General features: G+C 40.0%; 1 protein-coding gene across 2 annotated transcripts in view; it reads left to right on the forward strand.

Moving 5' to 3' along the window:
- Positions 1 to 18055, forward strand: part of IKZF3 (IKAROS family zinc finger 3) — a 77207-nt gene that overhangs the window by 35282 nt on the left and 23870 nt on the right. For both annotated transcript variants that reach the window (XM_036340462.1, XM_036340463.1), the window contains exons 4-5: positions 16325 to 16585; positions 17442 to 17609. In XM_036340462.1, coding sequence (XP_036196355.1) covers positions 16325 to 16585; positions 17442 to 17609 — 429 coding nt within the window. The remainder of the gene's footprint in view (positions 1 to 16324; positions 16586 to 17441; positions 17610 to 18055) is intronic.

An 18055-nucleotide genomic window follows, 5' to 3' on the forward strand; every position in this document is an offset into this window, starting at 1 on the left:
CTTGTCTATATTAGTGCCCTGGCTGGGTAGATCAGTTGGTTAGAGCATCATCCTGATACACCAAGGTTGTAGGTTCAATCCCTGGTCAGGGCATGTATGAGGAGCAACCAATGAATGCATTAATGATGTGTTTTTCTCTCTCTCTCTAAAAAAATCAATAAAATTTTTAATAAAAAGAAACTATTTTAGTTATCAATTGCTATATAACAAATTACCCCAAACCTTAGAGCCTAAAACAATAGAAATTTATTATCTCAGAAATACAGGCACAGCTTATCTGGGTCCTCTGCTTCACAGTCTCTCACAGGGTATTGACCTGGACTGTGGTCTGGTCTCACCTGAAGGCTTGATGAGGAAAGGATCAATTTCCAGACTCACTCCTGTGATTGTCAAGATTCAGTTCCTTGAGAGTGTTGGACTTAGGGCCTCATTTCCTCCCTGGGCGGTGACTAGTAACTGCCTTGGGTTTTTGCCATGTGGGCTCTCTAGTTTACTTCATCAGAGAAGCACCAGAGAGAGAAAATAAGAAAAAGCAGAAGTCACATCTTTTATAAACTAATAACAGAAGTGATTTCCCATCACTTTTGCCATGTCCTATTAATTAGAAGCAAATCACTAGGTCCAGCCCACATTCAAGGGGAGAAATTATACAAGGATATGAATTCTAGGAGTCAGGAATCATTCAGAACCATTTTAGAAGGCTGCCTACTCTTGTACCAAACTTTTTTCTAAATGGCTGCACCGCTTTACATTCCCACCAGCAACACATTCAAGTTCCATTTTCTCCACATCCTCACCAACAATAATTGTTGCCTATCTTTTTGATGATAGCCATTCAAGTGGGTGTGAAGTGATGTCTCATTGTGGTTTTAATTTGCATTTCTCTAATAACTATTGATGTTGAATATCTTTTCATTTGCCTATTGTTCATTTGTATAAATTCTTTGGGGAAATGTCAATTCAAATCATTTTCACAGTTTTAATTTGGTTATTTGTCTTATTGAGTTGTAAGATATTTTCATTTATGAATCATGCTTTGGTATCAAATCTAAGAAATCTTTGTGTAGCCCAAGGTCACGAAGATATGTGTCAGCTACTATCCTAGGCTTGTATATACATTACTTTGCCTACTTTAATTACTGTAACAACCCTGTTAGGTGTACATATTATCATCATTGAAGAAATGAAAAAATTCACAGAAGTCAAGAGACTTGCCGAGATCACACTGCTAGTTAATATAAGTTGAACTGACATTCTTACTCCAAAGCCCATGCTCTTTCATCAGAACTTAAAAACATTCAAATATATTTTCAGTGGGTAAAATAAGAGGGAAATAACATATTGTTCCTTTCTTATCATTACCAATACTCATTCTGATGCTATTTGAATACTGTTAGTAGAAACCTCTCTATCCGTGATTTTTCTTTCAAAATATATTTTTTATTGTTGATAGTATTACAGATATCTCCCACCCCCCCCTTTACTTCCCTCCTCCCAGTCCCTATACACACCCCAGGTCTATCCATGATCTTAAACGTTGCCTTTTGAAACAAAAAGGGGTGTGTACTCTAGTTTGTTGGTTAGATTTCATTCTAGTATTATACTGCCAGACAGTATTTCTTCCAGTTTCTGGTGGAGCTAGGATGCATCTTTGCTCGAAGCCTGTAAGTGTTACTGGGCAGCTGTTAAACAGTTGTTACACTTTACCCCCGGGGATGAACATGTTCCAGTGACAAGATAGCTTATTCCCTTATGTGCTTTTACCATTGTACATTCACCTAGGACAAGTGAGTGCTGAGTTTCTTTTCATGTGTCTTCGTGCTCTATTCCATTATTTGAGAGAGAGAGAGAGAGAGAGAGAGAGAGAGAGAGAGAGAGAGAGAGAGAGAGAGAGAGAGAAAGCAGAGAGGAAGAAAAGTCCGAATAATATATAGCAGGTGGTAAATTTTATATTATTTTGTACATATTTTCCCCCCAGAACCTAAACCACTCTCTTTATTAGAAAAGAGGTTAAGCCATGCTCCAAGTAAAAAAGACTTGTTATAGATGGTAGTCAAAGTCCTTGGGCATCCACTGGCTCTATTGTGACCACTGAAGAATCTTAGATTTGTCCAAGTGGTTGCAGCCTGAGAACACTAATTGTTAATGTCATCTGTCACTAGAGAGCAACCAATGGGTGTATTGCTGCTGCTTTTTAAAGGGCAGTTTCTCTGACAAAATGTAGTCTTTGGACATGCTCTCATATTTAGAATGAATGTCCGTTTTTATAGTTTTGAAAGAGTAATCCATTTCTTCCTGGAGGCACTAGCTCCTTGCAAATTTCATAAAAAACATTCACTTTGTTGATAAGAGTCCTTTTTTTTTTTTTTTTTTTTGCTCCTGTCTCAGCTGCCTGACCAACAGTCTCTTGTATATATTTTGTTTTAATCAATTAATCTTTATTTTGTGTTTAGTTTATTGATTTTTAGAGAGAGGGGAAGGAAAAGGGAGAGGGAGAGAGAAATACTGATGTGAGAGCAAACAATCGATCGGCTACCTTCTGCATGCCCCCTTCCAGGGATGGAGCTGGCAATTTTTTGCTGCATGGGATGACGCCCAACCAACTGAGCCACACTAATCAGGGCAAAAAAGAACAATAATTTTGGGGGAGAGCAAGAATTTTTTAACACTTAATTCTTGTATCATTTCCTTCTCTTCCAAAAATCCTATGCCTTTGGGTCTGGTTGGCATACCTTAAGTAAGAAATGCTATTTATTGTGTTTCTCTGCTTTGACCTAATATACTAGCCTTAGGCAAAATCACAACCTTTGCAATTTTTTTTAACATCTCTAACCTTAATGTTGTACTTGAAATAAAGAACAGAATAATTATCTACTCCTTCCTTCCTTCTTGCTTGCTTTCCTTCCTTCCATTAATTTGGTAAGCAGTCACTGAAATGTATGCCAACCACAGTGTTAAAAGCTTAAGGATGCAAATGGAATAATAATGGCATCAAGCAACCATTGTGTAGATCAGTGGTTCTCAACCTTCTGGCCCTTTAAATACAGTTCCTCATGTTGTGACCCAACCATACAATTATTTTCGTTGCTACTTCATAATTGTAATGTTGCTACTGTTATGAATCATAATGTAAATATCTGATATGCAGGATGGTCTTAGGCGACCCCTGTGAAAGGGTCATTCGACCGCCAAAGGGGTCGCGACTCACAGGTTGAGAACCGCTGGTGTAGAGGGAGAAACGAGGAATAATACTATAGGAGGAGCAGGTTTAAAAGGAAGTAAAAAGGAGAGAAATAATGAAATAGGTTGCAGATTGTTAAGTGTGAAACAAGTGTAAGAAATCCAAGAAGTGATTGGAAGTATCTTTGGGCTCAGCAGGAAAGACTAGGCTGGAAATACAGATTTGAGAGTCATCAGCAACAAAAAGTTGGATCAGGAGAATATGTAGAGTGAAAAAAAACATAAGGTTCAAGAAACAGGACCCTGGAAATCATTCACACCTGAGACAGAGAAAGAGGAATAAACACAGGGAATAAATAGATGAGGTAGGAATAGGACCAGGCATGAATAGAGCTCAAAGAAGAGGTTCAAGAAGCAGGGACTGGTCAGGGCATCCTATTCCAAAGTGGTGGAATAGGAGGGGCAGAAGCCAGACCTCTGTGGCAAAGAAGTCAATTGGAGAACTGGTTGATTCTGATGTATCATGAGGAGAAACTCTGCATACTACAATTCACCTTTAAAATGTTATAGAGAGGTACTGCTCAGTGGTTAGAGTGTCATCCTGCAGACCGAAGGGTCTGGGGTTCGATTACTGGTCAAGGGCATGTACCTGGGTTGCAGGTTCGAGCCCTGGCTCTTGTCAGGGCATGTGTGGGAGGCAACCGCTCAGTGTGTCTCTCTCATGTTGATGTTTCTCTCTCTCCCTCCCTTCCAATCTCTGTAAAAATCAATGAAAAAAAAATGTCCTTGGGTAAGGATTAAAATAAATAAGTAATAAAAATAAAATGTTATAGACAAGTTAGGGAGAGGTATGCCAGATTGACTTATTATTTCTTCCCTGCCTGGTCTTATTATCATTAAATTGGTTTAGTTTGCCCAAATAGTTAATTCATTCATTTATTCTTTCAATATCTATAATAGCTGGGCCCTCTGAAAGGTTCTGGGGTCACAAATATTATTAAAAACTGGCCCCTGCCTTGAAGATCTTTCTCATCTTTATGGGAAATAAATATGCTGTCATATAACACGATACATATTATGTATACCAAGAACTTCTTAATGCTCTGGTTGTAGAAGAGAATTCATTCCTTCCCTTACTCATGATCCTGAGTTTGGTGTTGTGACAATCAGAATATTTTCAGTCAATTTAATTGTATTTGGATGACAATTTTTGGATTTTTCTAAGAATCATGTTTTAATATGCTTTAAAATTTTTTTATTCTGTTCAAGAAAGAGTGAATATTTTATACAAGGGTATTATGAATGAAAATTTTAAAATTTCATCTGGATTTATAATTGAAATGTGTACTAGGTAAATATTTTAGTCTATCCTCTATTATGTTAAGCAACAACTAAAACCTTAACCTCATTAAATGCATTTTCATTCATTAACTTTCATTGGATAACAGTTATTTTTTAGAATACTATAATACATAGGTTAAATGAGCAATAGAAAAAGTTTATAGTTATAATGGACAGAAATGAAAAACTACTTTATATCTGTGTCCTTAAAAAAAGAATATATATATATATCAATTATATATATATATATAACTAGAGGCCCGGTGCACAAAAATTTGTGCACTCGGGGGGAGGGGGGTCCCTCAGCCTGGCCTGTGCCCTCTCGCAGTCTGGGACCCCTCGGGAGATAACAACCTGCTGGCTTAGGCCTGCTCCCGGGTGGCAGAGGGCAGGCCCAATCACTAGGTGCAGCCCCTGGTTGGGCTCAGAGCAGGGCCGATTGGGGAGTTGGGGCATCGCCCCCTGTCATGCACAGAGCAGGGTCGATGGGGAGGTTGCGATGCCACCCCTGTCACGCACAGAGCAGGGCCCATCAGGGGGGTTGGGGCTCTGTACCCTGTTACGAACAGAGCAGGGCCCATCAGGGGGTTGGGGCGCCGCCCTCTATCACCCACAGAGCAGGGCCAATCAGGGGGTTGGGGCACCGCCACTCTCACACTCAGGGCAGGGCCGATGGGGAGGTTATGGCTCTACCCCGTCACACACAGAGCAGGGCCCATGGGGGGGGGGTGGTTGGGGCGCCGCACCCTGTCACACACAGAGCAGGGCCGATCAGGGGGTTGGGGAGCTCCCCCCATCAGGCACAGAGCAGGGCTGATCAGGGGGTTGGGGTGCCTTCCCCTGTCACGAACAGAGCAGGGTGGATATGGAGGTTGTGGCCCCGCCCCCTGTCACACACAGAGCCGCAGGGCGATCAGGGGGTTTGGGCGCTGCCCCCTGTCACGCTGATCCCAGTGCCGGGAGGCCTCGCGGCTCCGCTGATCCCGGTGCTGGGAGGCATATTACCCTTTTACTATATAGGGTAGAAGCCTGGTGCACGGGTGGGTGCCGGCTGGTTTGCCCTGAAGGGTGTCCTGGATCAGGGTGGGGGTCCCCACTGGGGTGCCTGGCCAGCCTGGGTGAGGGGATGATGGCTGTTTGCAGCTGGTCACACATCCTTCAGGGTGGGGGTCCCCACTGGGGTGCCTGGCCAGCCTGGGTGAGGGGATGATGGCTGTTTGCAGCTGGTCACACATCCTTCAGGGTGGGGGTCCCCACTGGGGTGCCTGGCCAGCCTGGGTGAGGGGATGATGGCTGTTTTCAGGCTGGGGGTGACTGAAGCTCCCAACCACTCCTTTTTTTTTTTTTTTTTTTATTCTGGGCCAGCTTTAGCTTTGAGGCTTGGCTCCAGCTCTTAGGCCTCTGCTGCTGAAAGTAGGTTTCTGGCCTTTGCTTACAATGTTGCAATCCTGCTGGCTGAAGCCCGGCGGACTAAAACAGGTTTCTGGGGTTTTGTTTAGCTTCTATATTTGTTACATAGTTGCTTAGAGTTGCAGCTCAGAGGCCTGCAGCGGCAGATGGGGAATGTTGGAGTCCTCCGTCACTGAAGCAAGCAAGCCTCATGTTAGTTTGAAGCTGCCTGGCTGCCGGCCACCATCTTGGCTGGCAGTTAATTTGCATATTGCCCTGATTAGCCAATGGGAAGGGTAGCAGTCGTATGGCAATTACCATGTTTCTCTTTTATTAGATAGGATTGATTTCAGAGAGGAAGTGAGAAGGAGAGAGAGATAGAAACATCAATGATGAGAGAGAATCATTGATTGGCCCCTCCTACATGCCTCCTACTGGGGATTGAGCCCACAACCCAGGCATATACTCTTGACCAGAATCGAACCCAGTACCCTTCAGTCCACAGACTAACACTCTATCCACTGAGCCAAACCAGCTAGGGCATTTCTTTATAGTTTAGAAGGAACTTTCACACATCATGGTTTTCAATCCATACAACTCAAATACAAAATTCACCTGGTCCCATATCTGAAGAGCTTAGCCCAACTGAGCAGCTCATACCTTACTTACTGCTCATGTGTAGTGTATTCCTGTTGTTAAAAGTAATAAGTCACCGAGCTGGTTTGGCTCAGTGGCTAGGGTGTCGGCCTGTGAACTGAAGGGTCCCAGGTTCAATTCCAGTCAAGGGCACATGCCCAGGTTGCAGGCTCGATCCCCAGTAGGGGGCATGCAGGAGGCAGCCCATCAATGTTTCTCTCTCATCATTGAAGTTTCTATCTCTTCTTCTCTCTTCCTCTCTGAAATCAATAAAAAAATATTTTTTTAAAAAAGTAACAAATCTTCTCGTTCTAATGGGAAAACAAGGAATTGCATTGAAATTATTAAGCAGAATTTATTTTTTTATGGCAATGAATGAGCTATTCGATAGTTGGACAAAAAGACAAAGATTAGCCTGGCTGGAGTGAGTTAGTTAGTTGGAGCATCATCCCGTGCACCGAAAGGTTGCCTGTTTGATTCCTTGTCAGAGCACATACCTGGGTTGTGGGTTTGATCCCTGATCTCGGGGAGTGTACATAAGGCAACTGATTGATGTCTCTCTCTCTCTCTCTGTCTCTCTACTTTCCTCTCTGTAAGCATGTCCTCTGGTGAAGATTAAAAAAAAAAAAAAGACAAAGACTAATGTCATTAGTAAAATTGAGGGTGATTCCTTGGTTCCTTAGCAACTGAAACTGTCTTCATGTTTTTTTGTTTTGTTTTTTTTAATATATTTTATTGATTTTTTACAGAGAGGAAGGGAGAGAGATAGAGAGTTAGAAACATCCATGAGAGAGAAACATCGATCAGCTGCCTCCTGCACATCTCCTACTGAGGATGTGCCCGCAACCCAGGTACATGCCCTTGACTGGAATCGAACCTGGGACCTTTCAGTCCGCAAGCCGACGCTCTATCCACCGAGCCAAACCGGTTTCGGCTGTCTTCATGTTTTAATGCTAGTACTCTTTAAGGGAAAATTAGATCTTTAAGGGCAAATTTAAAAGTCTGTGTTTTAATGAGAATTTAAACCAAACCAAATATTATACTGCTATCTCTTATTTCACCACAATTGAGATACTAATATTTTATCACTTATTAGTCTGATTCATCTTTGATAGTTTTTTCCTAACTTTAAAATAGGTGTTTTAAAAATTACTAGATATCTTTAAATTTTAAAGAAGAGAAAAAAGAAAACAGTGGGTTGTTTAAATCAATGACCAAAACTTTCATTTTAACTGAAGCTTTATAATTTTACTGGTTAGCAGATATTAAAACTTCTTATTCTTTAGTTCTCACAATATCATTGTTTTTCCCCCTCCTCACTTTACACATAAAAATGTAAATTAGAAAATGAAAATGACCCATAATTTCACTATTCTTGTTCATAATACAAAGAGGCCATTGTGGGAAAAGAGAACAAAATTTTATAAGGAAAACTGTTCTAGTTCATGTATTTGTGCTATATTGGGTCATAGCAACAAACTCTGTAGACTAAATGTCTACAATCCATATATCTCCCATTTTGCTCTTTAGTGCTTTGAGCTTCTAAATCCTATTAACAGCTGTCAAAACCTGGTAAACTATTTAGATGCTTGCACAATTTGTTTAATTGGATAGTTAGAAAATGGCATGCTAGAAAAGCCCACCCCCTTTCTCTTAGCCTGGCTGAACATCTGTAGCATTAGGGCCTCATTATCTCTGAATTGGCATAGCAAATCAGTGGCATCATTAAAATGCCACATTAAGATGATTAAGCTTCTTTGTTATCCAGTTGACTTTTGCATGTGCTGAGGATTTCATGGTTATGACCCCCAATCCTTGTAAAACACTTAAACAACATCACCCTTTTGTGTCTTCCCTGTCTAACAGCCTTTATTTATTTATTTATTTTGGCTGGGGGCGGGGGGTGCGGGGGGGCTGGTGTCCCTTCTCACAATATCTCTGGCAAATATAAGGCTGTTACTCCAAACTTTGTCCTTCTTTCAGTTACATCTCATAGTTCAGAGTGGAAATCCAGAGCCCTCTTTTCACACTGGGAAATTCCTACTTACAACATGCTAAAACACCCAACTGGCCTGTTCTCTTTGCCATCTTTGAGAGGTTCTTCTCTCCAACTGAGCATTTTATGTGCCTGTAAAAACAAACTGAGGCACAGTTGGCTGAGACTGCTATTGCCCCTGAAGGATTTAGATGTTGGATCCTTTCCAAGACCCATTGTTTTTGCAATGTCTCAGGTGAAACCAAAAATGTCTACTCTGGAGTGCAAGCCTTTCATGTGATAACCATCACCCCAGGAAATGAAACCATGTGCATCAGCCCCAGTGAGCCAAGCCTTTGTTCTCTTCAGCCTACAAAATTCTCTGGGGTGTGTGTGTGTGTGTGTGTGTGTGTGTGTGTGTGTGTGTGTGTGATCTTCCTAAGAGGCCTTCAGAACATAGACAAAGATGGAAGCAATTGTACCCTAGAGTAGTTCCTTTAGAAAGAAGTTAATTTTCTGTAGGTTAGATTCAATTTAGACATATTTTGTTCCCCTCTGGGAATGTTTAACAATTACCTTTATCAGCAATTTGTGGTTTGGTATATCCCTTTCTCCACAAGTTCAATTATAAAAGATTTATTCAGGAAACCTTTAACATTCTTTATTGTGGTATGTAGCATACATACAAAATGGCAAATATAAATACATGTATAGTTTAAAGAATAACAATAAGTATCCATAGGAAGCAAAATATTGCTAGGGCCTATGAAGATTCTTGACAATCTTTCAAGGGGCAATTTTAGCTGCGTGTCTAAGAAACCTGATACATATAACAAGAGACTGGAATTTACAAAATCAAAATTATTCACATTACAAAAGCTGTATTCACTTTACAAAAGATTTCGGGATACTGTAGGGCAGTTCCTCAGGTATACTCAAGTATTTCTTGCTAGATTTTAAAGATTTTTTTGCGTTTAGATGTTGCCAGATAAACACATCTCTGAATGTATAAGGTAAATCTGTGGAACAATATTATTGGTTATACATATAACCTTTTATGAACACATCAGCTATACAAGGTGAATCTGTAGAGGTTAATAACATTATGCTAAATATAAAGTAGAATAAAGTAGGTATATGAGAAAGCACAGGAATTGGAAAAAAAATTTCTAATTTAGGATATCAAGGAAGACTGGAAGCAAAAGCATTTAAACAGCATCTGGAAGTTTGGATAGAATGTTGATGTGGGGGAAAGACTGGAGAAGAGGCTTGGAAAACTGTGATTAGTCATATTGCTACTGTGCTTCTCAAACTTTAATGTGCATAACAATCATTGAGGATCTTGATAAAATGATAACTGATTCAGTGGGTCTGGGATGGGGCCTGAGAGTCTGCATTTCTAACAAGCTTCTCCTTGGACCTCACTTTGAGTAGCAAGGTTCTAGTCTAGGAAAAAGGATGATTCAAGGTGAGTAGTGAGAAATGGGATGATCAGGTATCGTCAGGGCAGGTTCTGGAGAGGCCCTTTTGAATATCTCACTAAGGAGTTTGGACCTTATTCTGTAAGCAAAATGAAATTATTGCAAGTTTCTGAACAACGGTTTTAGTGTAACAGGATGGTTAATCTGACAATAGGATATAGTATAAATAGAGGTTACATACTCTGTGGGCCAGTTAGGAGGCTAATGCAGTGGTATATTCACGTACTAAGTATTCTGTATATACTTTATGCAGAATACTGTGTTAAACTCTACAGCAGTGGTTCTCAAATTTCACTGTGCCTAAGATTTACCCAGAGAGCATGTTTTTAACGCAAATTTCCCAATTAGTAGATCTATGGTGAGACCCCCAAAATTTCTATTTTAAAACTACACAACCTCTGGTCTTACATAAACAGGTTAAGCAATGTTACAGGGGATACTAAGTTAAAAAACAAAACCAAACCTGTGTATCTTCTGACCTCAGGTAGTTTCCATGTTCATACAGGAGATGAGGCGAGTTTATTAGTAACTCAAAAAAGGATAGATTGTTTTGTAGCTTAGGGAACCAGGGACGGCATATTGGGGGAAAATTACATATTAGTTTGGCCTTAAAAGATGTGTAGGATTTAGACCTGTGGCAATGTGGGGAAAGACCTTTTAGGCAGTAGAAATAATGACATCAAGAATACTTAGTTGTTTAGTTTGGTTCATGACATCTGAGTAATCAAAATGAATGTTAACAGTCCTAGCTGGTTTGGCTCAATGAATAGAATCTTGGCCTGAGGACTGAAAGGTCCCAGGTTTGATTCCAGTCAAGGGCACATACCCGGGTTGCTGGCTCAATCCCTGTAGGGGGGCCTGCAGGAGGCAGCCAAGATTCTCGTCGTTGATGTTTCTATCTCTCTCCCTCTCCCTTCCTCTCTGAAATCAATAAAAATATATTTTTAAAATATCAATAAATATTACAAAAGATAGGTTGGAGCCAGATATTGAAAGGCCCTTTAAAGTCTTTGTTTCTGAGTTTATATTTTATCTTGTTGACAATGTAGAACATTGAAGAATTTTAACAGGGCGGTGATATGCCAGAGCTATCATTTAGGAAGCACAATATGGTGGTAATGCATAGGATGAGCTGGAAAGGAGAGAGAGAGGCAGGGAGAACAATGTGGAGGCCACCACAATAGATCATGAAAAGGGTCTGATATTTAGGATAATGGGCATGCAGATTGGACAGAGGGTACAAAAACAGAACCAATAAGTGATTAAATGTGGGGCACAAACAAGAGGAAGGAAAGATGACTGTAAAGATTCTAGCCTGAATAACCGAGAAGATAAATAGAAGGCCTTTGGAAATAGAAGTCTGAAGAAGGGGAGATTATACCTGGGGATATATGTTTGGGGATTATTCATATAAAATGCTAGTTAAAGCCTTAAGAGTAGATGAAATTGCCATGGGGGGGGGGGGAGAGTTAAGGACAGTAGGAGGCAGAGGGAGGAAAAGGAGCTGTAAAGAAACAATGTGAAAGTCAAGGAAAGAAGATAGTTTCATTGGAGAAGTATAAGTAGAGGAGAACAGGAATAGTGATCTATAGTGTCGGGCTCCAGAATAATTGGGGAGAATAGTACACAAAAGGCCATTGGATTTAGGAATCAGGAAATTACTAATTTTCAGGGGCGCAGAATCAGTGAATTATGCAGGCTGAAGCCAGATTACAGGGAATTTTACACCAGTTTTGAGGCTATAGGAACAGTAAGCATGGATTACTTTTGTAGTACATCATCTACAAAATAATTTTGAGGGAGAATGAGTATAGTATAGATATGATGAAATGAGAGGTTAAACTGAATTGCAAATGGAATGGAAGAGAGGACTTGGCATCTTAGAGAGCCTGAGGACATAGAATCTATAGTTCCTGGAGACTGACTTGATGTGAGATTGAAAGGAAAAGAATTCAAGTTTCAAGGCTTGGAGACCAAAAGAAGGAATGCCATTTGTAAATATAAAGAAGCCATACATTAGCTCTATCGGTTTGGCTGAGTGAATAGAGCACCAGCCTGCAGACTGAAGGGTCCCGGGTTCGATTCCGATCAAGGGCACATGCCCAGGTTGTGGGCTCGATCTCCAGTGTGGGAAGGCAGCCGATCAATGATTCTCTCTTATCATTGATGTTTCTATCTCTTTCCCTTTCCCTTCCTCTCTGAAATCAATAAAAATATATTTTTTTAAAAAGCCATACATTAGAAGCAGGTTTGGGTTCAAAGATGGCAAGTTTCATTTTATATATATATAGCTAATATGCTAAGTGTCTGACTGTCTGACCAGTCGCTATGACGCGCACTGACCACCAAAGGGCAGACACTCAATGCAGGAGCTGCCGTGATGTGCACTGGCCATTTACAGAGAAATGGCACCGCATACCTGGTGCCCACAAAACACTTGGCTTCCCCCAAGTGGGACACAGGCCCCACCACCACCCTGGAGTGACAGCCCACCAAATTGCAGCCAACTCTGCCGAGACACCATGGCACAAAATGTGGCCCACAACCCAGCCCAGCTTGAAATGGTCATTGTGGGCTCTGGGTAATGATGTCACGTAGCAACGCCCAGCTTCCTCTTCCTAGCGACTAGCCTCCTTGTAGTTTCTTCAGCCCAGGAACACGACTTGCTTTATAGACAGGTGCAAACATTTTACACTAACCAAGTGTCTCCGAAGTGTTTTCCTGTGCCTCATCTCATTTGATCCTCACGGAAGTCCTGGAGTAAGTAGATAGAAGACTCTGTGGAATCCTGTTTTCTTTTCATTAGCCAGAAAATGGAGATTTAAAAAGCTTAGAAACTTGACCCAACTGAAAAGAAGTAAGAAATGGTGGACCTTGAAAATGACTTCAAGTTTTCTCACTGCGCAGAATATAGTCAAACACTGCTGCAGTTAAATATTTCACCCTTTGTTCTCCCTGTGTGATCTACAATAATAATCTGCTTCGTGTTAATATTTACTGCTGTGTTGCTGACGATTACCTGAAAGAGAAGTTGGGGTGCTTCATTGGGCTGGAAAAAGTTTAGCTAAATCAGAAAGCAGGTCTAATTAAGCAAGTTTATTCTATATATATAAAAGGCTAAGTTGACTTATGCATGCACGATACATATAAAGCTCTCGCTGACACCAGTCGTACGCGTGTGTTTCCATCTGTCATTGTCGATCGTAAATTTGGTTGACACTTCAATTATAGAGAAAGAACGAATAGCGATATTAAAATATTTCTTCTAATTTCCTTTCAATGTGCACAAATTCGTGCCCCAGGCCACTAGTGTATTAATATTTTTAAGAGTTAATAAGTAAAATGCCCTCTTTTTCTCTGTTCCAATAAATCTACCTCCTAGGGCTGTGGTTTTCAACCTTCCTAATGCCGTGATCCTTTAATACAGTTCCTCATGTTGTGGTGACCCCAAACCATAAAATTATTTTCGTTGCTACTTCATAACTGTAATTTTGCTACTGTTATGAATCGTAATGTAAATATCTGATATGCTATATGTGTTTTCCGATTGTCGCAACCCACAGGTTGAGAACCGCTGTCCTAGGGGATGGAATCTCTTCCTTAGAGCAGGCTAGTGTCTTTCTGGTGGTTTTGATGAACTATATTTGGAGGCTGGGTGCTAAACCCAATAATCTCTCAGGAATGCCAGCTGTATCTTAGATACTGATATATTCTAATATTTGACTCTGTTTACCTTCACATGGTAAACCATAATTAATTGTTGATCTCCTATAACCATACAGAGAAGCCATCCAGATTTTTAATCTAAAACTGTTAAGACCCTAGCCCTGGCCAGTATGGCTTAATTGGTTGGAGCATTGTCCTGTCCGCTGAAAGGTCACAGGTTCATTTCCTGCTCAGGGCACATACCAGGGTTCCATCCCTGGTTGAAGTGCATATGGGAGGCAACCAAGCCATGTTACTCTCTCACATCGATGTTTCTCTCTCTCCCCCTTCCCCTCTTTAAATAAATAAATAAATAAATAAATAAATAATAACTGGTAAGGCCCTAAAGGCAAACCAGCATCTATACTGAGAACTCTTTTGGTCCAGTAAGTCCAAGGAACTTCTCTAATGCCTATCCATTTTCCCTTAGGGCCCTTGTTCTCAAATACTGTCTTCCTTGTTCTACAGCTAAGTCCCACAGGACAAGCATTGAGATTTTATCTTGAGCCTTGTCAGTGTAGTCTTGAGTTCTAAGTCAAGTTCATTGAAGCCAAAATCCTGAGGGAAGGTGCAACTAATTCTCTTATGTTCTGTGTTTTTAGAAAGACCCAACATGTTGATCTTACTCGTTTTAAATTGTCACTGACCATGGAATGGCCTAGTCTGTTCATATTAACATTTATAACCCAAATTAAAAGGATTATTTTCTGCTGGCTTTTTTCTATCTGCTGTTTTTGGTTTTCTATAGCTGAAGTTTTCCGTTGAGGTTCTTTTTAACGCCTACATGCAAACTGAAGAGCACTCAAGCTTTGGTGGGATATCACCCACAGCTGGAGTGATGGAGGAAGGGAGGAGAGTACACACCTCAGGTGCACCCTTCTCTTAAAAAAAAAACAAACAACCCAAACACTTAAGCAAACAAATTTCATCTGAAAGCAGGCAAGACCTGTCTAGAGAAAGAAAGGAATGAACCTCTTTCCATCTAGGAAATGGATATCAATTCATATATAACCCAGATGCACAGGATGAGCAAATTTGAAAGATGTTGGCACTGTCCTGCAGTCCTACATCTTTTTTAATCAAAGAGTGAGAGAGAGGTTGTGAACCATGAACCGTGGTGAGAAGTGGTGGAACAGTGTTGCAGCAATGGCTCCTCTGTTGGTGGTTAGGCCCTGTCTTGCTCTATTAAGCAAACACAGTTAAGATAGATGAAAGGTAAGCTTGATAGAAGTGAAAATTGAAACTTGGTTGAAGGTAGTAAGCCAGGCACAGCTGCAGTTGTACTTCCTCCTATGTGGCAACAGGAGCTGCACTCACTGGTGTTTTTGAAGGGATGTAGTTTTTTAAAATATCTTTTCTTCAGAGTGTTTTGGTTTTTAACATCTACACCATTGATGAGAGAGTGTGGAGTGTGGAATATGTCAGTAATGAGCTACTTAGACTTTATGTGCCGAGTGTGTGAGGTCAAATCCAACTTCAGCATTCTAATCCTACCTGTTAACTGGCCCTGTAATCTTAAACAAATCACCAAGAACATCTCTGTTCCCAGATTTTCTTATCTGAAAAACAAGGAATTTAGATAATCTCCAAATTCCCTTCCAGCCTTAAAATTCCATTGATTTATGATTCCTCACGAGGAAGTATAACTTCCAGTTTCTAAGTACAAATATTTTAGAAAGTAAGCATTTCTGCAGCGTGTTTTAGATATGAAAAATCCCTTACAAATGTTTATTATTATCACATCAGGCAAATATTAGGTTTGGTTAGTGTCAGTACATAGATTTGCCTTGTTCATTTCTTATGTTCTTATGTTGCAACTCTTTTAAAGATAGTACCTGGTCAGCCAACTTAGACCAGACCCTCTTCCCTATCCAGTCCTACAATTCTTGGATCTTGAGTTTAGCTGGTATAGGTCCCTTTCCCCTTGCTTAGGTTGAGCTCCATTTAGTTATGTCAATGAAAGTGACTCCTCAGAAGGTTATGTTAAAGAATTACTTCTCCTTTTATCTTTCTCAACAGTATTTCACTAGTACTGCCAGCTTCCTCTACTTTCAATGTTGTCTCTTTATCAGTTCCAAGACAGATAAGACTCATTTTAGCAGTTCATCTACATGGAAAGAGAAGAGGCAAAGCATGGCTTAAAATTAGAAAAGCTGTAGTTATTATTCAACTTTCAATCTTAGTGGTTTAAAATGGATGCATTAGAAGAATTAAAACAGTACTTTCTTCTTGAAACCAAAGAGCATATCATCTTGGCTTTTAACTGAAGCCACCAAAAAAGGTACTAGATCTGAAAACTTTTCTTCTCCCCAGTACTGGAGAAGAGTTGCTCAAAATGATTTTTTTTTATAGTTGCTTGAGAAGTCATAGCTAAAATCTATTATATCTTATTTTCTGAATGGCCTAAAATACTGTTGTGTGTGTGTGTTTTCCCTGACTATGGTTCTGAATTTCAATGATGAATGATCATCTTAATGGTATTTCCTCGTTTTGTATATGTACAATATTATGTTAGCTTCATTTGGTATTTAATTGTCAGTTGTGAGTCTGCTCTCTGAGCTGCCTTGATAGATCCAAATATAATCATTGTTTATTTCTTGCATTTTCCTCCCTGCAGACGATTCAACGAAAGTGAAAGATGAATATAGTGAAAGGGATGAGAATGTTTTGAAGCCAGAGCCCATGGGAAATGCAGAAGAGCCTGAAATTCCTTACAGCTATTCCAGAGAGTATAATGAATATGAAAACATTAAGTTGGAGAGACATGTTGTCTCATATGATAGTAGCAGGCCGACCAGTGGCAAGATGAACTGTGATGTGTGTGGACTATCCTGCATTAGCTTCAATGTCTTAATGGTTCATAAGCGGAGCCACACTGGTAAATAGTCTCCTTTATCCGTTCTTCTGAAAACTGTCCTGATGCAACCATGTGAGAAATGAACGTGGGACAACTTTTGATTACTTTCATTGATTTTTGCAATAATTCTGATGTATCTCTCCCTCTCTGCATTTCCATTTACCCAGTAATTTTTATTTCTGCTTCACAATGCATTTGGCAAACATTGCAAATGCTATGAATAACAGGAGTGTAGAGAGCAGTGTTCTAGGTTAGCCAAATATTTTTTCTTCAGTTAATAAGTAGGAATTGAATTGTGTAATATACTTCTTAAGCATCTTTCTTATGTTTTTGCATAAATTCTATGGAAAGCATACCTCATTATATTGGGTTCAAATTTGGTAGATGAGAGGATATCGTTTTTATTACCAGTTTTAAAAAATTTATTTTCAGACAATAGTCTATGGAAATGCATACAAATGTAACACCCATTGAGCCCAATAGATTCCATCTGTCATGAATACTTTTAAAAGAAGTATTTCTCTCCCTTAGTAGCTAGTCTGTGGCTCTTTTTTCAAATTGAGATATTTTAAAGGAATGCTGAGTAATGTAAAAATTTACATCTAGAAAGCTCTTCTAGAGCTACTCTTATTTTTGTTATTTTGCTCTGATTCAAGACAAGGTGATACCTAAAATAGCCTTGCAAGGTGAGTGCTTTTTCTCTTCTGGAGGGAAGTTTTCATAAGGAAGTCTTATGTTCGCCTGGAAATACAGCTCTGAGTTGACCCCAATAAAAACAGACTGTCTAAAAAGTGAGTTGTTGCCATAAGCATCTAATCTGTGCATAGGCTTCACCATTTGCCAGTGATCAGAAATCTCCTTTTTGTCCTTTTTAAAGGTGAACGCCCATTCCAGTGTAATCAGTGTGGGGCATCTTTTACTCAGAAAGGTAACCTCCTCCGCCACATTAAACTGCACACAGGGGAAAAACCTTTTAAGTGTCACCTCTGCAACTACGCATGCCAGAGAAGAGATGCACTCACAGGTCATCTTAGAACACATTCTGGTAAGTGAGAGCAAGGAGCATTCCATATATGTTTCTCAGTGCCCATTGCGGAAACTAGAAAGAGTTAAGTATGGAGACTTTCATCTGTCATTACTGTTGAAGGGTTACAACAGCAGAGACCTTTAGGGCTAATTACACTTCCATTAAGGCATTAATTGCTCTCCGTCTGGCTCAGTGGGGATGATCATCTCCTTACCATCCTTGCTCCCCTAGAGAACAACACAGACAAGAAGAGCCTGCCTTATAAAAATGCCTTTTTAACTATTTTTTTTTTTTGGCAAAAAAATTAGAGCCATCAGTATTTTCTTATGGTAAACTTTATTAAAATATTATTTTCCTTGAAAACACACACACACTTTTCATTCAAAGTCTGGACAAGCCAATGTTGTATAGTTTGTAAATTATGTAAAACTGTCAACGGTATAAATCATTAGTAGGTGGTTACT

The sequence above is a fragment of the Myotis myotis genome, unplaced genomic scaffold (assembly GCF_014108235.1).
Source record: "Myotis myotis isolate mMyoMyo1 unplaced genomic scaffold, mMyoMyo1.p scaffold_m19_p_17, whole genome shotgun sequence".
NCBI lineage: Eukaryota > Metazoa > Chordata > Mammalia > Chiroptera > Vespertilionidae > Myotis > Myotis myotis.